The sequence below is a fragment of the Ictalurus furcatus genome, chromosome 12, assembly GCF_023375685.1.
Source record: "Ictalurus furcatus strain D&B chromosome 12, Billie_1.0, whole genome shotgun sequence".
Taxonomy (NCBI): Eukaryota; Metazoa; Chordata; class Actinopteri; order Siluriformes; family Ictaluridae; genus Ictalurus; species Ictalurus furcatus.
Window position 1 is genome coordinate 23,199,192 of NC_071266.1, and position 23,111 is coordinate 23,222,302.

A 23,111-nucleotide genomic window follows, 5' to 3' on the forward strand; every position below is an offset into this window, starting at 1 on the left:
CACACAGTTCTCCATGAAGGTAAAGTTTACAAACATTCTCTCAGGAAATGCAAATTGAGTTATTCGGATTTATTGCATATCACTCCATTCATTTTTTTTTCTCAATTCAAAGGAGCTTCATTGACATGAAAGTTTCAAGATACAGTGCTCCCAAAGCATCAAAATACAATTTTTCCAAATTTTTGAACAGTACACAATAACAGTAATATGAACATTAATTGACATGAAGATTGATATGTATAGTATATAATGTGTTGTGTGTGTGTAATAAACCTCTAAAACTATAAGTAGTTAGTATTTGGGGGAAATACTGGCTTGGTTGCACTTTTTTCGGTACTCCAAAACTTGGCTCCTAGAATTGTGGTCCTAGGACTGCGGTTCTCCAATTCGGTAGGTGGCGCTGTCACAAAAAACTAAGGTCCTAGAAATACAGTCCTAGGACTGCGGTTCTCCAATTCAATATGTGGCGTGGTCACAAAAAACTATAGCCCTAGAAATGCGGTTCTAGGACTGTGGTTCTCCGATTCAGTAGGTGGCGCTTTCACAAACAACTAAGTTCCTAGAAATGCAGTCCTAGAAACACAGTCCTAGAACTGCGGTTCTCCAATTCGGTATGTGGCACGGTCACAAAAAACTAAAGCACTAGAAATGCGGTCCTAGGACTGCGGTTCTCCAATTCAGTAGGTGTCACTATCACAAAAAACTAGGGTCCTAGAAATGTGGTCGTGAAACTGCAGCCTCCCGTATTGCAGGAACATACTATTGGTGCAAACTGACAAATGGCCTTTATTACCTTACCACTTTTCATAATTATGCAATAATAGTAAAGATAATAACTATAAATAATAAGAAGAAGACATATAAAAACGTCAAATAATATCTTAGCTTTTCTCTGTTTCTTAAAAGAACAAAACATAACTTTTTTTTGGCTTTTATGGCTCTGCCAGCTGAAAAGGTTCCCGACCTCTGTTCCAGTTAAGGGAAAGAGACTTTCTGTACAGAACCACATACGGGTGTGACGGCCAGGTGTCCACAAACTTCTTCTGTGTTGTTTACCGTTGCATTTTTGCTGCGTATTTAACCCCGCCCCCAGGCGGATTTGAAGCATATTATGCTAACAAGCCCCGCCCCTTCCCTCCATACTCCCCGCCCCTCTCTGCACTACAGACTCAGTAGCCGTTGACGGCTCTTGTAGTTGACGGATCCATTACCATTTCTATAATATTTTATTTTCCCTTTTTCATTTCTTTTGTGGGGGAAAAAAAAGAAAAAGGAGTACAAGTAAGCTTCACTGCACTCACAATCCGTCTACAGTGCTCCCAATCTGATTAATACTAATATATATATATATATATATATATATAAATATTTTAAAAATTATTATTGAGGCTTGTTGCTGCGCGAGCTGTCCGGATTTGGTTTGTGTATTAGAGCCCTAGAGTGATTATACAGAGGGCTGGCTATAAGGCTGAGCTAGCTAGCTAACCTTAACGTTTATTCATAACCTAATCCAGCGATAACAACCTCGAGACGAGTCGGAACAAGACCAGGTCAGTAAATGTGCATTAATTTATTACTATTATTCGTGTTTATGTTTCACCACGTTACTGCTCGTTTGTTAGGGGGGAGTAAAGATGCTAGCTTAGCTAGTTTAGCGAGCGCAGGTTAGCTCGAATTAGCTACATTATTACCTGCATTTAAGTTAACCCATGTTACATTTACTAGGTATATATATATATATATATATATATATATATATATATATATATATATATATATATATAAAATAAAATTAGTGTGGTGTTATGGTTAATGTGGTTTAGCTTTATACAGTGGGTTCACCCTGACTCGCAGTTAGCATAGCATTGGGACAGCTCTCTCCACCCGACCGCTTTGCGTGCTTATAACGATTAAATAATGAACTAACACTAGTTTTAATTGCTTCTCGGTGTTTGAAAGTGAGTTTCGGAGTTCGTATTTGTTAAATCTCTACGGACCATAATGCCCCGTGTTTGGTTGGCAGCACAGCGACGGCTGTAACTTCTTGAAACTTAATACGTCGAGTCTTTTTTGTGATTGTTTGTTTGTGTGTGTTTGTAGAGCCAGTGAATTGCTCGTATTTTAACGTTTCAGGGTGTAAAACTCGTTACTTTGTGTGTGTGTGTGTGAAGTGTGAAAACGGTGCTAAAAGCAGGAGCAACGCCGTCACGGATCCTGATGAGATGAGAGTTAGCCCGAAGCTAACGGCCTTCACTCGAGCGGCCGCCATTTTGTGTTTTGTTCTTGTAAATGAGTGTTAGTGCACAGCTTGGGTCTGGTCTTAATCCTTATAAACTGATTTCATTCGTTATTGTGTCTACTGCTTGTTGTTTTAAAAAAAATATATCTATCTTTAGGCTGTATGTGTGTGTTTTAGTTTTATCACCACTCTGTAATACAAAATATATATTATATATATCGCGTTGGCTAACGTTTAACTAAGCCCACTTCACTGGTGTCAGAGTTGGCCTCGTCCAGTTTAATTTGAGCTGTTTATACTGGTTATTATCATCTGTTTAAACTGGTTGTAGTGGTGTTATGAAACCTTTCGGTGCCTCCTTCCTTCCATCCTGAGCCATGGAGAGGCCTAACCGCTAGCTCAGCAATGCTAATCCTGTTAGCGGGTAACTTTTTAAATTTTTTATTAGACTATTAATTTAGTTTCAATATGTTGTTTCAGTGTTTACGGCTTATTTAATTCCTTAAAAGTTGTTGTTGTTGGTTTTTTAAAACATCAACACGTATGTTTTTCGTGTATTGTCGCAGTGTTTCTTAAATCTTGTTGCTAAGCTACACGGGTTAGGCCTTCAGGAGCTCACCGGCCATCGCATGACCTCATTCTCAAATCTCTAACCATAAACACGACGTTTTTATGGGTTTATTCTTTTATAAATTGAAAACAATAAATAATAATTGTCGTTATTTCTGCTTCGACGTCGATGAGCTGTGTTTGTGTGAGAAGAAGCGGTTTAGCTTCACCGGTGTGTTTTCTGTAGTGAGGTGCTGATGATGGCGGTGACGGTTTTCGGCAGGATGAAACCGTAGGGCTGTTACGGTTCGATATTTTTACGGTGCGGTTATAATAGCCACGATATTAATTGATCGTTTAGAAACGCAGCCTGGTGCTGAAAATGACAGGGAGAAAAATATATTATGAAATCTTTGCACCAAAGTCTTTCCGCACGTCGCTGCGTGTCTAACAAACACCCAAAAGGGAATCCGAGTTATAAAGTTTATATTAAAACCGTTAATTGTTCTCCATCCTTAGAAAGTTTTATTTGTTTTGTGAGAACGACTTTTTCTCGTTCGCCACGCTGGATATGAAGGATATGCTTACGCAGGAAAATCAGTATGCATGCAAAAGAAAATAACGTAAATTTCAGAACGTGTGTGTAAATTTACACACATGAAGACTAACGAATGTAAACCTCGACCAACTTCTGAACATGGATTACTGCACTTTTATGTATGGAATATACTGACAAAGTTAAATTGCTTATGTGTGTGTGTGTGTGTGTGTATGTATATATGTGTGTGTATGTATATATGTATGTGTGTGTATATATATATATATATATATATATATATATATATATAAAAAATAAAATATATATTATATACACACACACACACACACACACACACAAGAGCTTTGGAGGCCCTATCAAAAACACATCCTCATGCTGGTTCACTAGGTCAGGGACTAAGAGTACCGTTGGGAATGTTTTGTGAAAAGCAGTCGTTTTATATTATTGCCATTATGTAAAGAATATAAAAAAAAAATAAAGAAAGCGAGAGAACACACACACCCATAAATTAAGACGAATAAAACGAATTATTCCGTTATAACCAGAGAAATGGTGTTGTGTAAACAGAGGACGGGCCGGTCTGTCTGCACAGAGCAATGAGGGAGATTTCACACACACACGCACTTATTATTAATGCCACACACTGCCTGTCAAAAGTTTGTGGACACTCGACTGAAATGTTTCTCATGATATTAAAAGTCTTTTGATCTGAAGGTGTGTGATTAAATGTGTGAAATCGGTGTCGTAGACAATAATATAGCTCGTGCCGACGTATTCATTTCTTTCATTAGAAAACTAACATTTTATTTACAAAAAATATTCATTTAAACGGACGACTCGGAGGGAAATATTCCGAAAAGCAGCCGATAAGAGTCTGGTGTAGGTGTGAACTCCTTTAATACTGTTTAAAAAGCATCTCAGGGAAATTCCTCAAGAAATCGCTCGAGAAAATGCCAAGAATACATAGTAAATTACTTTCATTTATTTTGGATTTTTAATCATGACATAACTCCAATAGCTCCATTTGTGTTACTCCAGAGTTTTGATGACTTTATTATTATTCTAAAATGTGGAAAAAATAAAGAATGAGTGTGAGTAAATTTTTCACAGGTAGTGTATATTGTTAAATACTTTTATTGGCATAGAGGTCTGTGCACTTTTTCTGGAGTTTTGTGTGCGTCACTACATGTAAATGAGCTGTGTCGGGGACAAGATGAAACACAAAAATGACCTGAACATAGAGAAGGTGCTTAATAAGTTACTAAATAGTTCTGTAAGTAGCTAGATTATAATGTGTTGTGTATTGCGTCCAGTGTTTATTCTCTCTCTCTCTCTCTCTCTGTGTTTATTTACTTATTTATTTTGTTGGTCCAAATATCCAACGCACATGCCGTTTCTGTAGCGCTCCAGCTCTGCCCTTTGGCACAGTTTATCTTGTAGCTCAGGCTAGAATCAGAAACGATTCGATTAGATTTGACCTGGACCAAGGCCGCTGTTCTCAGACGCTCTTGGACCAGTTATTTTGGTCCGTGCCCGAGTTTGATTGCCGTGAGGAAAATGCGAAGGCAACCTTAGGTAGCTGCTTTGTTTAGTTCTGGTCATCAATGCTGTGTTGTTCTCTCTGTGTGTGTGTGTGTGTGTGTGTGTGTGTGTGTGTGTGTGTCTGTGTGTGAGAGAGAGAGAGAGGTGGTTATCGTACGTGATAAAGTTACGACTGTGCCAGGAGCAGAGTGGTGATTTGATGTCGTGCTTCAGACTCTGCTGGTCTACCTGTATATAATGTTGTGCATCGGTTTATTTTAAGGGATGTCAGTTGTAACGCTTGCACTACGGCACACGATGCAGTGAACACGCCGTGGTTATATAAACCGAGACGCTCTAGTGTACACACCGAACTAAACCTGTGTGGGAGTTATTGGCGAGCGGTGAAACGCACACCATCAACCCTGGTGTTGCCATGGCTCCGGCCTCTCTCTCAGCGCACAAACACGTACACGCGGACATCATTTATAACGCGTCCCCATGGCAACCACATCTGTCCGCTTCGTTTGAAAGTCATAGTCCCTTTTCCTGTACGTTTACATCACACAGACTGCTAACGTGTGAGCTTTAATACCTGCGCTGCAGGTCTCCTCTAACCACACTTCTGTCTGACCTGCAGCTCTCAGGTGTTCATCCTGTTCGTTCTGTTCTCATGATTTCATATCCGTTACATCTCTGTTTTACGGGATTAACTTGGGCGTGTCGATCACGCTAGAGCCGCAACGACTAATCGATTTCCGAAAATCGTCGTCAACGAATCCCATTATGGATTAGTTGGTCTGTGCGGCACAAGGTGCGTTTACTGGTTACGTTACTTCTGTTCCGAAAACACACATCGGAGAGTAAATACTAAAGTTGTGTCCCAAACGACGTACTATTCTTCATATGCGGCTTATGGTTTGTATTTTGTTTGCAGTGATGTCCCACAGTAGCCAGACCCCGTCTTGAGCGTTCCCTTTGAAGGCGCAAATATACTACACTTTCACCGTGCATGTGCAGCTGATACACAAGCGGCATTGTTCACATACTCGCTTGCGTATCTCGTGTACATCTGGAAGATTAAAAGCTCTACGTCACCGCCACAACATCCCTGTCTGTCGGGTTTCCAAGTCCTGCTGTAACGTACACCGCAGCGTTAACTACGCCGCAAGTTCCATTTCTCCTTTAAACTTTTTGTGTTTGGTGTGATTGTTCTCAAACCGCCGCTCAAAACAGACTTCCTTGATAACACGCTAGAATATTATGTAAATGCTTAATAAACAATGTTAGTGGGGTTTTTTTCCTGTTTTTTCGGTGGCAGACACGTGTCACATAGTGCTGTCACCTTTTTCCTCTGTCCTCTGCACCTCACCACTGACCTCTCTGATGTGCACTCGTCTTCGTAACGAACTCCACCACAACCCCAGTGTAATAATCCCGCCTCGGCGTAGTCCTCGACGGACCGTTCTTGCTCGCCGGCACTTTGTCACCTGACTCTCCTTACATATCACACGAATACCTAAGCATCACACTCCTCAGATGTGGCTCGATTTCCAGCCATGTTTACTGCTGATGAAACACTGAAACACAACCGGTGCCGACGCTGTGACCGAAGTAATCAGTCTGTCTTGTGGTTTTTTTATTAGTTACTTAGGTCTTTCCCTCTTACCACTTTAATGCAAACGCGAGGTCAGCTAGGCCTACCAAGGATTGTTCGACAGTACATACCACAGAGCACAATACGTTAGATTAGACTATATCAGGAGTGTCCAATGTTATCCGGAAAGGGCCGGTGTGGATGCAGGTTTTCATTCCAACCAAGCAGAAGCCACACCTGAGTCTATTGAAAGCCAAGATCAGCTGATTAAACAGGTGAAATCAGGTGTGGCTCCTGCTTGGTTGGACTGAAAACCTGCACCCACACCGGCCCTTTGCGGATAAGATCGGACACCCCTGGACTATAGAGTTTACCAATTGTCAGGAAGGATGTGTAACCTCACCCAGTTATTCATTTTTATTTGTCTCCTGTCTGTAAAAAGTTGTGATGAGAAACAAGGTATTCTGAGAACATTGCGACGTTGGCGACGTAGACGTAATTTAAAAAGCTGCTGGTTTGCGAGGGGACTTTTTTTTTTTTTTTTGTACCGCCTTTGCATCGAATTCTACGACTAAAGTTTTGTTTTCTTTCTGTCCCGCTCTGTCTCACTCGTTCTTTCTCTTCTTTGTCTCTGCCAGTCTCAGGGCTCACCATACTCAATGAGCGTGCAGCGCAATGTCAGAGCGCTCTGGGCAAACAGCAAAGGGGAAGGATGGCAAAACCAAGTATGCGTCTCTCAACCTGTTTGATACCTACAAAGGAAAGAGCCTTGAAGTACAGAAGCCTGTTGGTAAGTATTTATATTTTTTTGAAAAAAAAAAATTTTCTTAAAGCTTCTTTTATGTCTCAGACGTCATACCGCCAATTTCTCGAGCCTCTAGTTACAGCATCGAGGCGCATCAGACCTCCGTAAAGTGCATTATGTTTACATGTACACACTAAAATCTTGTGGATTTGGACAGTCAGTACCGAGAAGGGTTTTTTTTCCCGGCCTCTGTTTGTTGAATGTGAGAAGTGGCAGGGGAACGAGGGACTAGCCTTGCTAAGCCTACTTGTCCGTCGAACATCCATAAATAAAAACGAATAGCCTGGGAACGTGATCATCTGGACTACTGCTTTGTCCACCTCTGATCTACTTGAACAGAAGCCAGATTAAATTGAGTCCGACTCACGCGCCGTGTTTCTGTTCACTTTAGGTTTCAGTTTGCACCTGAAAGCGTAAAGTGATAATCTTGACGCTAGTGGAAATGAATCTTCCCGCTAATCATCTCTCTTGCTCATCTCTCTCTGCCGTGACCGTCATCGTCGACAACGGTTCGGTGTTAAGCCTCGTGTTTGCAGTCCAAGCCGGTAAACGTCGCGCTAACGATAAATGCAACCCGGCACCTTTTTGGCCGCCTCCTTCGGTTTTGCTCTGAAGGCGTACATGATCCACATGACTGCAGTGCACTCACTAGAGAGTCTGGTAGGTCTCGTCAGCCTCCTTCTCCCATTTAACTCTCAGGTGACCTGCTATAATCCTTTCATGTGTTTACCGATGGACTGCAGGAAGATCGTCCCGTTTACTCAACCGATTTAGTCAAAACGATTAAAAATGGGAATCTCGCAACACACACACAAAATTATAAAATCTGGTTGATTGAGTATATCCAAAGACCTACCAACGTTTACGCATTTTGCATTTTAACATTAGAGTGAGCTGCTTATCATCACTCAGAAATACACCAATGAGAATGGCCGAGATGCTGATCACGGGCGGTGCAGCGTAGTGGTAGCGTTGCCACCTCGCAGCTCCAGGGTCGCAGGTTTGATCCTGATGGAGTTTCTGTGCGTGTTCTCCTTGTGGGTTTTCTCTGGGTTCTCCGGTTCCTTCTCATCTACCTAAAAACCGTTGGTGATGAATTGCCCTTGGTTGGTGGGTGGGTGTGTGCAGGCTGGTGTTCAGCGTGATGGACTGGTGTTCCATCCAGGGTGTAATCCCCGCCTCACGCTCAGTGTATCCCCGCCTCACGCTCAGTGTTTCTCAGATAGGCTCCGCGTCCACCACAACCGTGACCAGGATAAGCAGCTACCGAGTGTGAGATGAGCCGATTGACCTGCAAATCTGGAATGATTGACAGTCGCTGCATCTGTGTTTTGATCTCTCCACCAAGGGAGGCCCCACCCCCTTTCCCCATCTAACATTTAGTAGTCTCTCATCTCCTAGCGATTTTACGGCTAACGAGAAGCACGCTATCGCAGAGGCGCATCAGACCACTAATAAAGCGTGAAACAACTGAATCGATATCTGATGAAATAGGCAGTTTGAGTAATGGATCGAGGAAAAATAAACACGGTACTGCTACACTAGTAGCATACTGAAGCACTCTGCTGCCGGGCAATAAAAAAATAAAACTGATAGCTCAGACACATGATACACATACGCACACACTTGTCCCGGTTGTCTGGGCTTGGTCTGGTGAACTCGATTCATTTTAGTGCCTGTATTACAAACATGCAGTGCTGACGCGTTCAAGATTTTAAAATGCGTGTGTACTAAAATGTTAAAAATAACAACACGATCCATAATCGAAAAAGCTGCAGCGAGGTCGGTGTGATAACCATTTCTTTTATAACGATTGATTTTTTTTTTTTTCTTTCTTTCTTTTCCCTTCTTCCCTCGTCTCAGATCTCTAGTAATTTGACCCCGGGACACGTTGAACAGCTTTCTCTCTCTCTCTCTCTTTCTCTCTCTTTCTCTCTCTTCGGCTTTGCTTCACGATCAGGCTCGTCTCTCGTTTCACAACGTTGTTCCCAGGTTTCAGAAATATAAGTGAACAGTGTGATGTCGGATCTGTAAGTGCGATGTCGCAGATGAAGCCATATTAAAATGTGTTGATGCTCCCTGGTCAGCTCTAGCATTTGTCTTTGTAGTTGCCCCTCGTCATGGCTTGCAGTCTCTTGGTAAAGTTGCCTCTGCACGGCGCATGCCCCCCCCAGCCAACCTGCCCAGTTTGAAGGCGGAGAACAAAGGCAACGACCCCAACGTCTCGCTCGTTCCCAAAGACGGCACAGGATGGGCAAGCAAGCCAGAATCAGCAGACCCAAAGAGGTAAGTGGTTTGCCTGTATAATCTAGTATAGCCCCCAAGGTTCTGATTAAATTGAATCAACTCCTGGGGTCTTTTTCTAATTAGTGCAGTTGCAAAAGAGACTTGCCTTGGAGAACATGTGGTAGCTAATGGTTTAGTGGAGGAGTGTCTAATCCTGTGGTCCTGGAGGATCATAGCCAGTCGTGTCGGCTGTGAAGTACACCACGCAGACCACGTTGATTAGTTGAAATCAAGTAAAACGCTGAACTCTACAGTGCTGTTGCCTTCCAGGAGTTTTCATCAGCTGTGTTTTAATGTACTAAAAAAAGTCCAATCCTCAATCCAGCTGTTTTTTGGAAAGGCTTAGGGTTATTAGGGTTGTTGTTTTTTTTGAAAACTGAAAAAAGTTGCCCTTTTTTATTTTATTTTTTTTAATGTGATGGGTCCAGATGAGAAAAGTGCATTACTATGGCAGCCTGTTGAATTTTCGGTTCTGTTTCTCGATCTCGTCAGAAGGTGTTGATTTTTAACTTTCAATCGTAACGTTAAGCGATAACAAGAGTAACTTGTTTTGTGGAAGTTCTTCTACCTTAAAAGGAACTATAAACGGAGATCAGACACGACTCCTTGTACATTTCATGATTGCTGCGGTAGAAGATACAGGAAGATGATCAACTTCAGGGTGGAGGTGGTTAATTATTTTCCTGTAACAGCACACCAAGTTTGTCACGTTTTTCAGGAAACACTGAAGAACCCGGTCGCTGTTCTAATTACTATAATTATTATTATTATTATTATTATTATTATTATTATTATTATTACAGCTCTATTTCAACATCTAGCCCATATCTCACACGTCTGATGTACGATACTGAAACGTGTGTACACTTCTTATTCCTGCAGTACCGATGTATCGTCACCACCGCAGCCGGAGTCGCAGCAGCCTGCGGCTTCACAGACACCTGCCCCGAGCCTGCCGAGAACTCCTCCAGCTCAAGAGGTGCTGCCGCACACGTTTTCACAAAGCGCTGCGTGTTCTTTTTGCACGTTTAATATTTTTATTTTCGAATGAAATGCATCCTAAATCCTCGCAGCGTTAGCCGTACGCTAAATGGTTCGGCTGTTGTTCCCATGACACACACTGCTTTTTAAAATACAGATGAACTCGACTTTGTGCTTTCTAGGCCCAAACTACAGCTATAGCCGCAGGGACAAGGTCCTGGGCTCAGGCCAGTGTTACACATGGAGTACCAGGAGATGGTGAGTTCTGGTTCCCCAGATAACATATTGGTTTTGTGAACGTTTTTAAAGGAGCAGTTTGTAATATTGAAAAGCCCGTGTCTTCTGCCCAGCTGAATTTGACCCCTTTTCGTTATTAAATTGTGTATACCTTGAGCTGGGTTTTAAGGGAAAAGGGGTGGAGCTAAAACAAAGAAATAAACCAGACCTGCTGCATGGTTTTTCAGTGGCATCTTTGTATTCATGTGATTACTTTATGGCAATGTTTGTGTTGCGTCTGGTGCAAACTGCGGAGGAGAAACAGACCGTGACTAATAATGTTCACATAGTATTTTTGATTGAAGGAGATATTTCGAGCAGTGACGTGAATACATCACTGATGTAATGGCTACACACTCTGTACAGGTGGAAAGGGATCAAACCAACCGTCGCCATTCTCTCGCGAGGAATTTCCCACCCTGCAGGCGGCGGGAGACCAGGACAAAGCTGGCAAAGAACAGGCCACTGCAGATCAGTGGTATGGGCCAGGACCAAGCCTCCGCCCCCAGAGTAAGTATATCGCGCTTATATATTTTTTTTTGTTTGGTTGTTTTTTTTCTCTGTTTTTTTTTTTTTTTTTTTTTTTAAAGCCTTTTCATTGACGTCATTGATCTTTCTTCTCAATTGACCTGTAGCTATTGTGGTCTGCTATGTAATACACTATCAGGATGCAGATCAAATTTCTTTATCGTAAATACCTGCTTTTCTACTCCAGACGTGATGAATTGGCGGGATGGTGGGGGCCGTGCACTGGCGCCCACCATAGCTGGGGAGGGGGTAGCGGAGGGTGGGGTTGGCGGACCCATGGGAATGGAGGGTGCAGCTGGGGCCCCTCTCCTACAGAATCCCCCCCATGGGCCACCTAGAGGCAGCCCCACCCTTCCCCTCCCCCAGCCTCCGGTTGGCCCGCAGTTCCCTCCTTACAGAGGAATCATGCCTCCCTTTGTGAGTACCAAGAATTTTACCATGGGTATCACCTCGGGGAAAATAGTGGTGTCGCATATGTCTTGCGAGTCTTTTTGTAAGTAATGTTTTAAACAATCGTATAAAATAACTAATGGCGAATCTAGAGTTTAACCGTTTAGGGAAAATAAATAAACTTCACTCTGAGGTGGTCATTGCAGTTAAAACAGCACTGAGCTTTTTAACAGTAGTGTATGGTGTTTTTTGTTTTTGTTTTTTTTGCGCTAATGATACCTGGGATGTTATTTGTATTTACATTGGAGTAGATCATATAGTAGTTATAAGTTGTTTTAGAACTTCTGTCTTTTTTTAAAGCTTTTAAAGTAGCCTCTGTTATATACTGTCCATTAAGTTTGGGTTACCAAATGTACTTAATGACAATGGGACATGCTGCATTTGAGATAAAGTACTTCTCTAACCCGTTTTCTGCTCTTTGTTCTCTCCTAGATGTACCCACCGTACTTGCCCTTCCCACCGCCGTACGGTCCACAAGGGCCGTACAGGTATCCACCACCCAACGAGGCCCCTAGGTAAGAGGTTTACAGATTGTCCCAATAATCTCCATGTAAAACATTGCAGTTTAGTACATCGGAATTTTTTATTTATTTATTTTTTTCCTGATTAAAGCAAATTCTTTCCAAATGTGCCGCCCCCCATGTTTGATTAATTAGTCTCGCAGTGTATTGATGAATGTTAATACACATTCTCTATTCCAGTGCAGCTTTCAACTCTTAACAGTCCTCTTTCCTCTCTCTATTTCTCCTCAGATTCTCTCGTTCGCAGGGTGGGCCTGCGCCAGAGGGGAGGCCACCCGGTGGCCCCCGTGGCGAGGCGGTCAAACGCCCCTCTATCCTAAAACAGGATGACCTCAAGGAGCTGGACGAGCTAGACCATGATGGAGATGAAGGATGGGCTGGTAAAGAGGGCGCATTAAAAGCTCTTTGATTCCCTATTTATTTTTAACGTGTCTTTATAATCTTAATATTTATATATTTCTTTTCTTAAATCAGGGGCACAAGAGGAGATTGACTACTCAGCCAAGCTAAAGTTCAGCGATGATGAAGGTGAAGATGAGGGGGATGAAGAGGAAGCTGAAAGCGAGAATGGAATTATGTAAGTTTCTGTGAAAATACTAAACAGCGTAATGGTGATTTTTGTATGGTAAATATATTTTCGAATTCTGACGCACGTGTGTCCTTGGTCGTCCCGCTCTAGGGAACAAACGGAGCAGCAGAAATCCCAAGAAGGACCTGCCCCAAGTTCACGTTCCCGGATGACTGAGAGTGGAGGAAGCGCAAGGCACACACCTCCTGTCCCCACTGATGACGTTACCCCAGCGCCCTCCGGCAAGCCAAACTGGGCCGAGGAGGGGGGAAGCAACTGGGGTGGCCAAACGAGTGCTGGACCCTATCAGGTAAAACCCACATGATGATCTCCGCAGGCACTGACACTCCACCCCAGTTTATTGCTTTGGCAACAACCAGGAACAAGCTTTGAAGGGCACCTGAAGTGCTTCCTGGATGACTCACTGCCAGGTGCTTTTGCCTGTATGCAGGGGCGTAGGCCTGGACACGGTGGCCCTCGGGAGCAGCCCTCCCCTCCACCAGGTTCACTTCTTGGGCAGGGACCCTACTCCTACTACCGACAGGTACATGGGGAAGGGGTCCAAGATACAAAAGGACAACATCTGCCTAGTGGTGGGTGGCATAAATGAGACCCTGGTAGAGATTTTCTGAAATGCAGGCAACCTCTCATACCTCTATTAATCCACACTGTGTAAGTGATTTGTCTTTGAATAAAAAAAAATAAAATAATAATGTATACGAGACCGGTGCAGACGATGCCACTGGTGTGAAAATGCATTATTATGGTCGCTTATTTGAAGAAGAAAACAGGTGTTGCATGAATGAAGATGGAATGGGAACCCTTCCCTTTAAATGAAAAGTTGTTATAAAACTTTGTGTACGGTATGGGTCACCTTTTGAATAGGTGTAAGATATCGAATAGGATATTACGTACATGATGTTTTTGTATATCCACTGTCCACTGGACTGTTTTGCATCACTCTCACCATCCAAGTTTGGAAAACATCATGATTTGAAAAGTTTGTTTATATTGCCTGCTCCTAACGTAAGCATGCTCACGGTGTGTGTGTGTGTGTGTGTGTGTGTGTATATATATATATATATATATATATATATATATATATATATATATATATATATATATATATATATATATATATGAAATGTGTATATATATATATATGTATGTGTGTGCGTGTATGGATGAGCTTACTGAGTCATAGACTTTCTGTCTTCAGGAACGGGCCTCGAACCAGCCAGTGCCGCAGAAGCCGTCTGGTGCTCCGGCCCAGCAGCAGAAGGGACCTACACCTCCTCCATCAAATGCCCTGCTCAACCAGACACAGGGCGAGGATGAAGACGAGACATGGCGCCAGCGGAGGAAGCAGTCATCGTCAGAGATATCTGCGGCGGTGGAGCGTGCCCGGCGTCGCCGTGAGGAAGAGGAGCGCAGGATGGAAGAAGAGCGCCGTGCTGCATGTGCTGAAAAGTTGAAGAGGCTGGATGAGAAACAGCAGCAGCAGCAACAGCAGCAGAAGCCCAGTGCTGCTGCAGACGTTCCTGCGAACAGCCCCACTCCTTCCCTGACCACTTCGGCCTCTTCGTCCAGCACAAGTCAGCCCCCGTCACCCTGTGTGGACACAGAGGAACCGCCTCTGGTGTCCGCTCAGTCGGGTGGCGCGACACTGGTGCTGACTGCTAATAACAGACAAAGAGCTGGCAGCAACAGCAGCTACGACTCGAACACTGGTCAGTCTTTACTCATGTTTGTGAACAGTCACATGAAGTCAGCTTGGTCCTCTTAAACTCTGTTCTTTCTGTTTTACAGAGTCACAACAGGTTTCTCAGCCTCCTGCCCCCCAGCATCAGCAGCCCAATGAAGTCCCAGGACCAGCGGAAGTCAAGGAGGAGCCCGTGTCGAGCGGCACACACGTTCGCGGCAGCAGAAGCGGAGATGAGACGGTGAAGGTAGAGGCTATTACAGGAGGAGCAGGAAGGCCAGGGGGTGGAATGCCTGGCCAGGGCTTTTCCAAGTATCAGAAGTCCCTCCCACCTCGTTTCCAGAGGCAACAGCAGGTTAGTGTCTGTTCTTAGATGTTCTGCAGTCTCGAATTCTCAGCTACATCTCTGAAGTGGTTATTGCAACAATAACGTTCTTTGATTTGGTCCATCTTTAGCGTAGTAGTGAGGCAAAGGAAGCTGTAATGTAACCAGAAGCTGTAGGCGGGAAAATATTTCCTCCAAAGCAGGAATAAACTTTTAACGCTGTGCCACCGACATCTCGAACAGCCTCAGTGTTGCGTTACATCTGTAATCAGGAGCGAGTGAGAATAGTAAAATCTAATCCACATGCAACCACTCCTGCAGAAATGTACAACAGATATTAAAGCTTCTCAATATTTCTCAATGGTGTTCATGTAATAATATCGGGTGGATTTGGGCAAGCAGGCGAAACTGTTATGCTATTAATTGCACACAGGAACAGCTCCTGAAACAGCAGCAGCAGTGGCAGCAGCAACAGCAGCAGCACAGCCAGGTTGCCCAAGCCCAGCTCCAGTCCCAAGCACCTCAGCAGGGACCGACTCCAGGTGCCACACCACAGCCAGGCCCTAAACAGCCTGCTCTTTACCCACCCGGCTCCATGGGACGCCCTCCACCTCTGCCCATGAACTTTGACCCTCGGTGGATGATGATGCCTTACATGGACCCTCGTATGATACAGGGTCGCCCCCCACCCATGGATTACTATCCGGCCGGCATGCATCCCACTGGTTTGTGCACAAAATTTCATGATGGTGTACATGAAGTCGAAATTGTATGATACTTACTTGACATGATATTTATTTGTTTGTTTGTTTATTTTTGTCCAGGGTTGATGAGTCGGGAGCGCTCAGATTCCGGTGGCTCTGGCTCGGAGCAGTTTGATAGGCAGCAGCATGGAGGTCCCCCTCATCCACATCGTGGCACACCACCCATGGATCCTAAACTGGCTTGGGGACCAGAGGTTTTCCCAGGGAGCGGAGAGGGACGAGCTCTGAGTTCCCCCTTAAGGCAGAAGCAAGCTCTGGAGGAGGACGACATGGGCAAAGGCGCCAGGTAAAGGCTTGGTTATGGTTTCATCACATGGTCTCCTTTTCAGGTAGACTGCATAAAGATCAGTATTATTTCGTTGGAAGGTAGACTGTAGGGTTTTTCTTCCTCCCTGCATGATGTACTCTCTTGAAATCTGGATAAAAACTTCTTGCAAAATATGTATTTAATAGTATTTCTATTACTGCATTGAGCCTTTTATTATTGTAGCTACCTGCTTTATAGTGTTTTAGCGATGATTTACACACCCACACTTCCAATTAATTATCAATAAAGAAATGGAAGGTGAGAGCTGGAGTTGAAACGAGATTTTAATACTTGATCATAACGCTAAAATTTTTGTCTTTCATATGTACCAGAAGTGACACTCCTCCAGTGCGCAGTCGAGAGGGAGGCACGGGTTCCATTCAGCCACCTGTTGTGGGCGCTAACTCTCCTTCTGGCTCCACCGATCAGTCGATATCCCCTGTGGGGACTCAAGGTGGCCATCACCAGCCCTTCTTGGGAGGGCGTGGAAATTACAGCGGCTTCCCAGATAATGGACCCAGAATGGTTTCTCATCCACAGCAGAGAGTTAATAATGCCGGAGAACTTCGTGGCTTTAGCCATCAAGATGAAGCCCCACAAGGTAGCCAACAGAGTCAGATCTGGGGGACTCCACATCCCCACTTTGAGCGCAACGGCCGTGCTGATCTCACCCCCTTGGAGAACAACCCCCATTTGCAGCATCACCATGCTCATCCCTCACATTACACTCTCCATCCACACAAACAGGAGAATGGTCGAGAGCGAGAAAGAGGAGGAGAGCCCAAGAAGAACGAAACCTCCCCTCCACTTCCCCAGCCATGCCTTTCTTCCTCCTGCTCATCTTCTTCCTCCTCCTCTTCAGCCAGAGAGGATGGCAGCGGAAAGCAGTCACTACATCACCCCCCACCCCAGCATGAGCATGACCCAGGATCCAGGGGTGGTATTGGACGAAAACAGGACAAAACAGGCGGTACCTACCCTCACACACAGTCCTCCCAGCATTCGGTGCAGCAGCACCACCCCAAATCTAACTCTCGTGGTCGGGAGCAAAAGACTGAAACTCATTGGGGCCCGAGGCCTGGAAGCAGTAGTGCAAGTGGTGGACATGCACATAATAGAAAGGGAGGCTCTGGAATGGGTGGAAACACAGGCGGGGAAGAGTTGAACAGTCATATTGATAAGCCTGCTGTCCAGTCAGGAGGTGGTAACCCCAACAAGCGAGTGGGTCCTATTAAGCGACCTGTGCTGAAGGAAATGAAGAGGGAGGTTGGTGAAGGTGAGGGAGGAGAGAAAAACACTGTAGGCTCTGCAAAAGATAAAGACCAAGATGCCAAGCAAGCATCAGTCTCCAGTTCCCAAGCCTCATCTGGACCTTCTGGTAAAGATGAAACTGCTCCACCAGGAAAGCCAAGAAATGGTGGCAAGGAGCGAGGTGCTGGAGGGGGCATGAGTAAAGCATCCAAAGAAGGAGAAAACTCTGTCCAAGCGACTGGCTCTTTAGCTCCACCTTCCAGGAGGGACAGAGAGCATTCTTATGAGATAAGTGGCAGTGCAGGGGGTGCTACGTACCATGCGGGCTCTTCCCGAGGAAGCCGAGCGAACCGTGGAAGGGGTGAGTTCTATGGTCGAGGCAGAGGCTACAGGGGCAGTTATGCAGGCAGTGCACGTGGTAGGGCAGGGGGCAGAAGCAGCCGGGACTACAGATCCACTGTCAACAGTGGTTATCCGCATGGCTCCTCTAACCAAGATCATAAGCGGGAGGGGTCATCTGGCAGACATGGCCACGGAGGCGCTCAGCCAAACCCTGGACGTGCCAGGAACCACAGCGAAACCCGAAGCGAGGGTTCAGAGTATGAAGAAGTGCCGAAAAGAAGGCGGCAAAGGGGTTCTGAAACGGGCAGTGAGAGTGCTGCTAGTGACCTTGCACACTCTGACAAAGAGGATCGCAAGCCAGCTTCCAAAAAAGGAACCGGCGGAGAGAACCTAGGTGTGGGCAATGCATCATCTTCAGCACCGCCAAGAAATACCCAAACCAGAGTGTTCACCCCTAGAGGAGTGCCGTCTAGACGTGGCAGGGGTGGAGGTGCCGCTGGAGGTGGTGTCTACAGAAATTCAGGCAATGTAGGAGGTATGTCTGGCGGACACCGTTCTGGGCCTAGTTCTTCGCAAGGTGTGTCCGCTAAATCCTCTGCATCAGCCCGAAAGCAACACACCCCCCCGCAGCCCTCCCTAATAAAAGACGCAAGCCACGGGTCTAATGGGGAAAAGAAAGAAAAGGCACCTGAGCTGGTTCAGTCTCAGAACCAGGGTGTAAATTCTTCAGTAATCTCTGGTCCTACTGTGCCCACAGCTGCCCAGTTGGGTACTGAAAATGGAGGTGTGGCCCAGACCTTAAGCAACACCAATTCCAATTCCTCTGGACCCAAACCGCTTCTTTTGCCTAATGCTGATGGACGAAATGTTCTGCATAGAGGATTTGAGCGGCCTCCTCGCCGCAGGCGCCATGGGCGTTCCCAACATCAGCAAGACAAGCCCCCCAGATTTCGCCGGCTTAAACAGGAGCGGGAGAACGCAGCCCGTATCAACGGAAATAGTGGAATAATTGAAGCTGTGGGTGCACAACAACAGCGGTCTGCTTCGCCATCCAAGAATTCAGTGCAAGATGGAGCACCTAATGTATCCACTACTGCCGGTGTTCCAAACGCAAATACAACTCACAGTATCTCGGCAACCAACAATAACAATAGCGGCTACCTTGGGGGTGGGAGCCTGAATTTGAATAGTCACCACCATCACCACCATCACTACCATGGGAACTCTGGCCTGCCCCATTCTCAGCACCACCATAACCACAACCAGACTGGTGGCGCCAAATCTCCAGACGTTTCCAACCAGAACTCTGACCAGGCCAATGAGGAATGGGAAACTGCCTCTGAAAGCAGTGACTTTGCAGAGTTTCGAGAGAGGGAAGGTGGTGGGGGAGGAGGAGGAGGAGGAGGAGGAGGAGTAGGAGGAGGAGGTGGAAAATCCTATTCCTCCTATCACCATCACCATCCATCAGGAAGAGGAGGCGGAGGAGGGGGAGGTGTTGACCGAGAGATAACTACTAAAGAGTCTGCCGCCAATAAGAGGAGCTTCTCCAGCCAGCGGCCTGGAATGGAAAGGCAGAATCGGAGAGTCAGCGCTGGTGGCAGTGGCGGTCGAGGTTCCAGAGGTCCACCTACCGGTGGAGGACCGGGTGGTGTATCGGGTAACGGAGGGGCCAATCGTGGTGAGAGGCGTGGCAACTGGCCGTCTCCCAAGAACAGGAAGTGATTCCCCCGCCCCTTTAATTTAGCAACATTTCAAATTCATCCCTCTTTTTCTTTTCCCACTCATTTTTTCATCCTCATCCCCTAACATATTACCTTATTATTATAATTATTATTAATTATTATTATTATTATTGTACAAGATAGTTATGAATATGATGTACACACTCATTCTAGCACCCTTGGTTTAATGCTTTGTGTCTTGTCCCTTTATTTGTCCATGTACACCTTCTTTCCTTTCACACAAGCCCCAAGTTCTACTCGGATTAGATTACTCGTCCCATTACTTTAATTGACAACCCTTCAGATATTAAATAAATAAATAAATAAATAAATAAATGTTTGCATATACAAGCACAATATGACCTCAAACTGACACACGGATACTCCACATGTGACTGCAGTGTGTAGCAGGCATACGTTAGTAGCATGGAGTAGTGTCTGGAAGTATTTATGAAAGGCCAATGTTTGTGATGTCCCTGTGCATTTATACACAGTTTGGCGGATTCTTCAGGTCGGGATCGGGGTTAGGTGTGCAGTTACTCTTTTAATATGATATGTTCCATAGTTTTTTCTATTTTTTTTTTTTTTTCTTTCTTCTTTCTGTGTCGTCTTTCCTTTTACCTCATTGTTCAGTTTACGTTTCATATTCCCTCCCTTAAAAAGTTAGGGCTGTAATGTTTCTTTTCCTCTGCAAAGCAGGTCATTAAAAGGCATTTTTTTAATCAACATCCTTCTTGATTATTTTTTTTTTCTCCCCCCTCAATGTTTCCGTTCATTGTTAATTTCTGCTTGCCCAACCTATGAAGTACTAATGTTCACATTTACTGTTTCTAATATCACTGCTGTAGCTCAATATAGTGTGACTTTTTAATTCAAGGTTGTTGGACGATCGCTTCTCTGCTCCTGCTTTTTGTTTTTGTTTGTTAGTTTGTTTATTTGTTTTGGTTTTCCCAGCAGGTCATTTGGGTCTTTCACCCAACAGAGGTGTCGACTATTTTTTTTTTTTTTTTTTTTTTTTTTTCCAAGAAAGAACATGTATTCCAACTATAAGAAGACTGAATTTGTGGGCTTTAATAACTCTTTGTCCTCCTTTAAACCCCTATACCCCCCCCCTCCCCTCCCAAAACCAGGACAATTTTAAAAAAAAAAAAAAATTAATTCTAAGGTGATTTCTTTGACTGCCCACCCTTGTTCTCCTTTACAATGTAGAATACTATACTGATTATTTGAAGAACCATTTAGTTTAAACTTGCTTTTCTTCTTAGAACACAAGTACCTTTACACTCCTAGGCTCTCTACTTTATTTTTTTTTATGTTTTTCTTCTTCTCCTCGCCCCCTCTCGTCCTTTTACTCTCCATCTCTGTGGTGTGGGGTGTTTTTTTTTTGTTGGTTTTTTTTTTTTTTTTGCATCTATTAAGTGTATATTACGGTTCCTTTTTAAAACAAAATAGGCAGTAAGTATTGTGCTGTTACGTTTGCTCACCAGCTCTGGTAAATGTTGAGTGAGGAAAAAAAAAATCGAAAAAAAAAAAAAAAAGTGCTCTGTCTGATCACCATCCATTTAGTCTCTGTTACGTCTTGCGTTTTAAAAAGTAGTACGATCGATCTAAGCGCCGCTTCGGCTCGATGCGGTGTGTCTGGAGTATTTGGTGGCATCTCAGTAGGACTGAATAGCCGACGTTTCCCGTCAGCTTATTAAAACGTGTACACGTATATAATTTTACCGATGAGTTCATCACCCTTTTTTGAGAAGCGTTGCAAAGTTAAACGTGCGATACACCGAAGACGTTGCGTAAGTAAGAGTTGCATGTACCCACACTCAGAATGAAAAAAATAATCGAAGTACACGTCTGAATTGAAACCGGAGCAAGGACGTGCCCTTGTGTATTCTGACCAGCATAGATATTTCACTACTGCTGTAAGTTGGGGTTTGTTTTCTGGATATGCCTGTGTTTGGAGAGTAGTTTCGATAACTGAATAGAGCTTATAAATGAATGAAATGTATGAGTGTGTGTGTGTACGCATGTGCGCATTATCTCTACTGTATGTATATTTTTTGGGGTGGCTGGGTGGGATAAAAGCAAACCTTTTTTTTTTTATTTTTTTTTATTTTTTATTTTTTTTTTGGTGGGACAGTTATCTTTCTTTTTCTAACCCTTTTGTGCGTTTATACCGTGGAGGATGTTTATACTGTGTTCATTATATACACTCATGGATATGCATTCAAGTGTGTGTATGTTTATCCAAATGAAGTACTTGCAGTGAAAATCATTTAACATCTCTTGTCTCCCTATGAGTATATTTTACTTTTTTTTTTTTTTCCCCCCCTTCCCCCCGGCCCTCACTGATATTTTAGCATGAACACATCCTCGTTTGCATCTCCGAGAGCCTGAACATCGGCAGCCGTGCATCAGGCTCCGAGTGCCGTCTATCCTTTTATCCTTCCTTCTAAACATTTAAGCTATCTTATCGATGTGGTCATTATCGTATGTACCCATGTTTAACGAGTAAATAATACTACCCGTTCAAGTGTGTATTCCTGGGATACTCAAAGATTGTACTATACTTCCGCACTAAGGTACCTGAAGTGGTTACAGCGTTTATAGCATTTATAGTTTATTACTGGAGCCTTGATATACACACATGTATGTATATTGGTATGTATCTAAGTTCATCTACCCCAACTTACATTCCCAAGGAAAAAAAAAAACGATTGTTGCCATTTTTAAGTTCATGGGAGCAATGTACAAGCAGAGAAGTGTCTTATTATAATAAAGTATACAGAGAAAAAGAGTTAATAAAAATCTTTTTTTGTTTTAATGGAACCGATGTGTTGTGTGAAGTTCTTTTGGACAGATTAGAGCTTATGGAAATTTTTACTTAAACGAAGAAATATGATTTTTAACAACATTTTTTAAAAAAAAGAAAAAAAAAATGACTTCCAGTATAGCTTGCTTTGGTCGACTCCAGTGTCCTTTTGACTTAAATAAATAAAAGTTTTTCCTTTTGGATTGAATTCCAGTTATAATGAAGTTCCAGCACTTTTAAAAGTAATGCGATCATAAAGGCAATCAAGTTTTAGGAAGGTTATAGAAGGAAGATAAGGTTCTCACCTCAGATGACCAGGATCTTGGGTTGTTGTCCATGTGCACTTCCTGTGGATGTTCCCCTGTGTGTCCATGTGGCTTTCCTCACACCGGTAGGTGGATTGTCTATGCTTAATTGCCCCTAGCTGTGAATGTATACGTGTCTACTGACCTACATCTTGTCCAGGGTGTATGTCCTTCTCACTCTGTGTTCCTGGATCCACACCAACCCTGAACCAATAACTGATTTGTCTTATTCAGAGAAGTCACTGAGATGGTAATAGTGGAACTACAATGTATGACCAAAAGTATGTGGACACCTAACACCCCTCTAGTTCTAGATTTATTCTTTGCTGTTATAATAAACTCGATCCCACTTTGCTGTTATAATAAGCTCCAATGTTCTGGATAGGTTTTCCACTGGATTTTGGGGCGTGGCTGTGGGGATTTGTGTTCATTCAGATACAAGAGCATTAGTGAGGATGAGGTCAGACATGGATGTTGAGGAGGCTCCAGTTCATCCTGAAAGTGTTCAGTGGGGTTGAGGTCAGCACTCTCAAGTTCTTCCAGTCCAGCCTTAACACACCATGTCTTCATGGAGCTCGCTTTGTGCACAGGGGCATCGTCACGCTGGAACAGGTTTGGGCTTCTTAGTTCCAGTGAAGGGAAATTGTAATGCTACAGCATACTGTACAGTTGTGTACTTCCAACTTTGTGGAAACAGTCTGTCTC

The 23,111-nt window shown here is 44.0% G+C and overlaps 1 protein-coding gene across 4 annotated transcripts; it reads left to right on the top strand.

Moving 5' to 3' along the window:
- The first annotated feature begins 1,157 nt into the window (after positions 1-1,157).
- On the top strand, positions 1,158-22,118 carry prrc2a (proline-rich coiled-coil 2A). Of its 4 annotated transcripts, XM_053638810.1 has the most exons (18): positions 1,158-1,281; positions 1,515-1,550; positions 7,104-7,255; positions 9,379-9,556; positions 10,439-10,535; positions 10,720-10,795; positions 11,180-11,323; positions 11,529-11,758; positions 12,224-12,306; positions 12,544-12,692; positions 12,787-12,889; positions 12,992-13,190; positions 13,332-13,424; positions 14,100-14,610; positions 14,690-14,937; positions 15,341-15,632; positions 15,732-15,957; positions 16,311-22,118. In XM_053638810.1, exons 3-18 carry the CDS (start codon positions 7,141-7,143, stop codon positions 19,291-19,293), a joined length of 5,727 nt encoding a protein of 1,908 aa, XP_053494785.1. In that variant the 5' UTR covers positions 1,158-1,281; positions 1,515-1,550; positions 7,104-7,140; the 3' UTR covers positions 19,294-22,118. The 4 variants fall into 4 exon arrangements, with proteins under 4 accessions (XP_053494785.1, XP_053494784.1, XP_053494787.1 ...); XM_053638809.1 differs by lacking the exon at positions 1,515-1,550 and having other exon boundaries at positions 1,164-1,281; XM_053638812.1 differs by lacking the exons at positions 1,158-1,281; positions 13,332-13,424 and having other exon boundaries at positions 1,360-1,550.
- Positions 22,119-23,111: the final 993 nt, after the last annotated feature.

Bases quoted from the DNA above. Each gene is read 5' to 3' on its own strand.
- prrc2a (XM_053638810.1), top strand. From the start codon at position 7,141: ATGTCAGAGCGCTCTGGGCAAACAGCAAAGGGGAAGGATGGCAAAACC. The intron at 11,759-12,223 runs GTGAGTACCAAG...GTTCTCTCCTAG, and splicing joins GAGGAATCATGCCTCCCTTT to ATGTACCCACCGTACTTGCC. The intron at 14,938-15,340 runs GTTAGTGTCTGT...AATTGCACACAG, and splicing joins GTTTCCAGAGGCAACAGCAG to GAACAGCTCCTGAAACAGCA.